Source organism: Vollenhovia emeryi, unplaced genomic scaffold, assembly GCF_000949405.1.
Source record: "Vollenhovia emeryi isolate VEMERY1.0 unplaced genomic scaffold, V.emery_V1.0 DF939331.1, whole genome shotgun sequence".
Taxonomy (NCBI): domain Eukaryota; kingdom Metazoa; phylum Arthropoda; class Insecta; order Hymenoptera; family Formicidae; genus Vollenhovia; species Vollenhovia emeryi.
Window position 1 is genome coordinate 96,505 of NW_011967035.1, and position 6,771 is coordinate 103,275.

The 6,771-nt window shown below is 42.5% G+C and overlaps 1 protein-coding gene across 2 annotated transcripts in view; it reads left to right on the forward strand.

Annotated features, from left to right (window-relative positions):
• Positions 1-6,771, forward strand: part of LOC105558570 — a 44,684-nt gene that overhangs the window by 13,114 nt on the left and 24,799 nt on the right. For both annotated transcript variants that reach the window (XM_012006322.1, XM_012006323.1), the window contains 2 exons: positions 883-2,081; positions 5,602-5,883. In XM_012006322.1, the coding sequence (XP_011861712.1) occupies positions 883-2,081; positions 5,602-5,883 (1,481 nt within the window). The remainder of the gene's footprint in view (positions 1-882; positions 2,082-5,601; positions 5,884-6,771) is intronic.

Consider the following 6,771-nt stretch of genomic DNA (forward strand, 5'->3'; position numbering starts at 1 on the left):
AAACAAAGCGTTTACGGACATGTCTCCAGAGGAAAGTTTTTTCTTGTTTTGAGGTCCTAAGTTCATATTTTAAGTTAGGACACTTTACCCTGAAACACCCGTATAAAAATTAAAACTATCAGCAATTGCTGACCTCAATCATTTATAAAGTGATAGTTTTAATTTTTCTTCGTTTTTTTATATAAAGATGACTGTTCTTGGTTTTGTCTTTACGCGTACTTTAATCATGTGGAAGAATTTTGCAATTATATAAAGCCAATTTCAAATTTAGTTACAACTACGAATTGAAAATTTCAAATACCAACATTGTTTTTATTAGACTTCTGAACTGAATGTTTTAAGTACGAAAATATTCTGCTGTGCGGTCCGCAACTTATCCTGGTGTTATTTTATGCATAAAAGCTAATAAAAATAATTACAAGCGCAAAAACTATATTTGGCTGTGTCGGTAAAAAAAGATGGCTGAAGGATTCCCTTAATCTTGGAGAGAAATTTGTCACACGGAGAAAATTTTCTTTTCAAATTTGTTCTGAAAAGTTTGTAATCGTGGGACAACACGGTATTTCAAAGAATTTTACGAGTTTTTTATTTTATTTTACCATACATTTCACTAGTAATTATACTTATTGTTGTTTTTTTAAATTAAAACTTGTGTTAAAATGTCAAGTCAATCAGTTCATTAGTTTAAGAGATCATCGAGGACAAACAAACAAACTGACAAACCTTTTCTTTTTATAATATTAGTATAGATTAGGTATATTCTATCTGCTGGTTTGTGTGTGTGTGTGTGTGTGTGTGTGTGTGTGTGTGTGAAAACGAACAGCGGGAAGCAGGAAGGAAGAAAGGCAGGATACGAACGAGATACGGTTGATTATATTCCAGGTGTAGGTTCCGCATCGAAGCTGCGCGATTTCGACGACTGGCAGGATCAGCGACTGTCGACGACCGACGACGATCTGATCTCACCGTACTCGGACTCGTCCACGAACGATCTGGATCAGATACGGCCACAGGAGCTTACGAAAAACGGCACCTACGTTATACGGCGCGGTCGCAAGAAGGAGCGCAAAGTTCTACCGAAAACACCGACCAAGACCAAGAGTCTGTCCTTTGAGAACGGGAGCGAGGAAGGGAGCCGATTGTCGGACGTGAAACGATACTCGAGTACCTTCGACAACATCAAGAGCCTGCTGAAGGAGGGCAAGTTGGAGGGCCTGGACGAGCCACCGGCGGAATTCGCGCTGCCAGTGCCACCGCCGGATCTCATCCGGGTCGTGTCAATGCCGGCGATCAACAACGACGCCGGCAGTCGGGCCCAGCTGGAGATTACCGTGGAGGAGGAGGAGGCGTCTGACATCTCGGACAAGGACAAGGAGCGCGACAACCTCGACCTACCTCGGCTACCACCTTCGCCGATCGAAGACGAAATTGGTTACCGCCTGGACCGATCGAGAAACTGCAACGGTATCCCGACGGCGCCTAACTTGGCGGATCTAGATGTCGGCAGGTCGTCGGTGAATAGCGCGCTCGCCGAGGTGACGACGAAGAAGAAACTCGCGTGCGCTGTGAGCGACGAGCGACTGGCCTCTAAGATCCCGGTGAACCTGCTGATAGAGGATCAGATCGTGAAGAAGGCGCTCAAGGAGAATCGTCGGCAGCTGGAGAAGGTGAGCGACGCGATTAAGGAGATCGAGAACGTGAAGAACAGCGAGTCTTACTGCGAGAGTAAACGCTGGCGAAACGGCGACCTGAAGCAGAGCTCGAAACGAAATAGCTTCGAGAGCGATTTCCCGCCGGTCCACGACGGTCGGAAACCCGTGACGATTGACGGCAGTCCTTACGACGGCAGGTCGCGCAGCAGGCAGCAGCAACAGCAATACAGCTCCGACTCCGAAACGTCCAAGGCCAGCTCAGACGCGGACTTCGCGGACCGGAGGAAACTCAACGGCGCCAGCGACGTCGTCTACTCGTCCGGCAGGCGGCTACGCCAGAATGGTATCGAGAACCACAAGAACGATCAGAAGCAGATCGAGAACGTGATCGACGCTATTCTGGAGGACTCGAAGAATCCGGAATTCCAGGTAGGAGCGTGCTCGGTCCCTAATAATAAATAGAGATAGGCACTAACAATAATAAGACGTGCCGTGTAACAAGGTAACAGCTTTTGAGCGAGAAAAATAATGGGCGAGGAATAGACTAGGACTCGAGAACCTGGGACCTTCCTTGCCAGGCGACTGCTCTTCCTACTGAGCTTTTCTCATACCGAGGCCCATACTCAATGCTCTTCTCGCTTACCTACTCTGTTTTATCCATCGACCTTAATAGAATGGACTGAGCGTGGCGCGGAACAAACCGATACATGCTAGAGAGAGAGAGAGAACACAGTGGGCCTATGTTTGTCTCTCTTGCTAGCCTCCCATTTGTAGTTGTTGGTAGTAGAAGAACAAAAAATACCAATGAGATGCTAGCGAGAGAGACAGACATAGGTACGTTTCTCTCTTTCTCTATAGCACGTGCCGGCAACGCTCAGTTCATTCTACAGGGTGTCCCGTAGTGTTTTATCAAAATTATATTGGGAAGGTAGAACCGATTGAAATGAACAAAAAAGTCCCATACCATATTGCAATATTTGCAATAGTAACTTAGATATTGAATATTGAAGTCGGGCAAATAAAAGCGCGCCGAGACGGCACAGGCAAAGTTCCTAATCCGCTCGAGCCATAGCATCGCCCACTGTTTCTAGCATTGGCTGGCGGCGCGCTATCCTTCCTCTGTGAAGAATAGTGAGGACAGGGGAAGAGCGCGCCGCCAATCAATGCTAGAAACAGTGGGTCGTGCCATAGTTCGAGCGGGATAGGAACTTTCCCTGTGCCGTCTCGGCGCACTTTTATTTTCCCGACTTCAATATTCAATATCTGAGTTATTATTGCAAATATTGCAATATGGTATGGGACTTTTGTTTATTTCAATCCATTTTACCGCCCCAAGATAATTTTGATAGAACACTACGGGACACCCTGTATATGTCGGTGATTTTACCAAATAACGTAGGAATACGCTAGCAGCGCGACTTCAGAGGGATACTTACAATTAGTATCTTACTCGATGGTTCGGTAGACTATCGTAACGAAGCAGAAATAGAGAGTCCCGCTTCCGCAGTAAGGGATACCGCGGTGCATCTGCGATGTCGTGAAAAATGCAAGGAAGGAGATACACGGCCGTGGTGGGCGCGCGCCGCGATGGTGAAAAGGCGCCGAGCAGCTGAGACCGGAGCGGGCCGGCCGCCCCGTCTATAAATTGGTAGTATTACCTCTATAATATAGGATTCCATTAGTGATGCCGCGCTACGACCGCATTTTTCGTCGTGAAATGTGGTGATACTGAGGTAACCACCGCGCGTGCGGCCCGCTTCCCGCACGCAGATCCGTCTTTACTGATTCCCGCGTAATTAACTCCAGCGAGAGAGTTTAATTTTTGATCGCGTAACGTGTAACATCCGATGTTGGATCTATTAATATCTTTGACCTGTACTCAGTTCTTGTCCGAAACGTTTTAAGTAATTACCTGACATTTTAATCTTTCTAAAGTCAGTGAGTCGGCTACGATAAGGGGATCCTAAAGTGACCTAAAGTCGCTGGTGAACTCGATCAGTGTCGATAAGATAGGAATTATTTATCGACATTTTTAATTCCAAGTTCTACTTTAGAGGTCACCTCAGACCGGTATTTTCGTCAGCAGTAAAGAAAAAGTTGGAGGGCCGAGAATTCGGTCCAAAAATTTATAGCTAGTCAATTTGCAATTTTTACAAAAAAGCTGAAATTTTATTAACTACACATTGCTCAGACCGAGATTTTGGTATCCAAAAGATATTTTGGTTCAAATTCTAGCATCGTCAATACCATGGCTTTACTGATAAGCTTGCAACTATTTCTACACGCCATACTGCTCTTTTTCTCTTCTTCTGGACTTGCATTTATTAGAAGTAAAACTTTTTTCTACATTATTTAATCTTAGTTCTAATTGCACGATATTGTTCTTATATGTTGTCCCTAGAATATGCTAGTCTCATTTTGTATATATGTATATGTATTTATTATAGAATTCTCTATCAAGCAAATATTGTCGTCAAGTGTACCAAAAATTAGTACAATTTTTAATTTTTTTCGTTTTTTATATAAAATCGACCAACATAGTTTAGATTTTGCTGCGTACTTTAATTCCGTAAAAGAGTTTAGCATTTCTATAAAACCAATTGAAAGATTGCTTCTAACAAAGAATATCGATAAAACAGACGGCTTTAGGATCCTCCACGTCCGCATTTTGATTTAAAAAGTGGCAAACAGCCGATCTGTAGAAAGCACCTCTCGAATACAGAGCTGTGAATTACCTCCTGTTGATCCATTTCTTCGGTAAAAAAATTTCACAGGCTCTGTTGAATAGCCATTGAAGTAAATGGCCATTTATACGTGTATCTCGACGAGGGTTCTTCATCGGTTAACAGGTTTTGAGCCGAGCTAGTTTTTATTGAAAATTTACATCCACCAACTCTTTAGAGAGTGAAGCTGCCTGTGTCGACTTGAAATTAAATCTCGACTACGCATATCTCGCAATATTGTTCGTCAAGTCATATACAGGACGTTATGAAAAAGAGGTTCAATACTTACAGAGTAGATAGCAGTGCTCACTAGATCGAGTGAAAAATGCTGAACGAATATCGCTCGAAAAATCAATTCTGCCAGAGATAGAAGCGATTTTCGGGGTTGCTAGAGCAAGCGATTTGCTTGTCCCTATTAAGTGATGTGAAAACAACGGATTATCTTACACATTTTGATGCTTACAAAAGCTGTGCGAGATTAAATTTTCAATTTGGAAACATTCCGCATGGAGACATTACGCGGCTAAGTATTTGGTTATTGACACGATAATCTGTCACGCAAAATGTATAATCGATTGCTCACATTATTGTCTTAAAATTCACAATTTTATATGATTTCATTTATTACTAAACATACTCTCGTGATTATAACTTAACATAAAATTATAATGTACGGTTAAAGTTGTTCGTAAAACATTAAGAAGAGAGAAACGTGAACTGAGACAAATATTATTCAAAATTAGAGCAATATGGTAGCCATTTTAGACATAAGGTTTTCCATGGAGAGTTTAATTTGGAAACAACTGTGTTACCAAATAAAAAACGATATACCAATCATCATTCCTACCACATGTCGAACACTTAATAGAAAGCAATAATACTGTTCAACAAAAGAGGACTTTTCAAGCGCAAGAACGAGGATAATTGTTCTCTGTCGTCGTCGTTTTTGTTTTGCGCGCAAAATACGATTTTATTTTTTGTTTTAATAAAACATCACTGTGAAGTTTGCAGTCTAGATTAATGGCTAAGGTGCTTAGATTGACTTCACGCTTATTTCTCTTTTCGAAGACAGAATAAAATCCACGCGTTCCATAATTACTTCGTAAGTACGAGTTTCCGTGTGGAACGAATCTATTCGAGTGAAACTAACAAGATGTCCCTCTTGATCTCGGACTGCCTTCGAGGTCCTCTCCACTTCTCAACTGCAGTTCGCTGTACCTTGGCAGGTGAGCGTCGACGTGATGGAGTTCCCGCCGTTGCCGCCCTCGCCCGTTGAGGAAGCTGACGAGGAGAGCTGCTCGGACGTTGGCCAGAGCGCCGCGATGACGCCACCGAAGTCCAAGAGTCACAGCAGCAGCCGGACCGTGGAGTACAGGCCGAGGGTGCCACCCCATCGTGTTCCGCCGGTCATCGACCCGAAAGAGCAGGCTTCCTTGAACACCAGGTCCATGGATGCCGGCTTTGCCAGGGGAAGACGCACACCGACCACCAGTAATTCCAGGCGAGAGGTGAGTTTGCGTGAAATATTCAACCGTGGACGTAACGTAGACCTTTGGTCTCCCGACGGGAATTAACAGTCGTGCTTTTCTTACTTCGTCTCGCATACGTCTCGTATAAGAATTTGTACGCGGCGAAATAACATACAGTAATACTGTGTGTGCCCTTCAGATATTTTTTATTTTACAGTTCGGATAACTTGTTTTTATTTGATTGTTTAGTCGCTTTTGTTATTTTGGATGTTATTGACGATTCGCTACTTTTTCTTGAATATTGCGAATCGGATATGTGCAAACACACCCTATTTGTTTTTAATCTTCAAAGAAAAAAGTCAAATCAGGGGATTCTGGTGGCCAATGTATTCTCGTAGCCACCAATCCATTTATTAAGATATTTTTTACTTGAATATCTTATTGCGATTGAGAAATTACGTTCTGCATCTCTTTGCTGGAAGTACTTTATCTGTACCGGCGGATAAAAGGATGTTGGAGTCACGTGAAAGAAATAATACGAGTAAGTCAAATTCTAAAAAGTATCGGCTGTCCATTTTAGCCAAGTTAATGCGCAAAGGAATAAGATCCAATTATTCAGTTTAGAAAAACGTACCCCACACAGCATCGAAATATTTCAGAAAGCTCTCAAAAAGCTGTCAATGAAATATGAAACCTTTCAAAAAAATATTTCAGGCATATTTCAGACATGTTTCAGATACATGAAATGTCCGCGAAGCTGAGATATCATAAATGTTTCTGAAATATTTCTGAAATGCTTCAGAAATATCTCTTAAATGCTTCGGAAATATTTCTGAAATGCGTCGGAAATATTTTTGAAATTCTTCAGAAATACTTCAGAAATGCTTTGGAAATATTTCTGAAATGCGTCGGAAATATTTCTGAAAC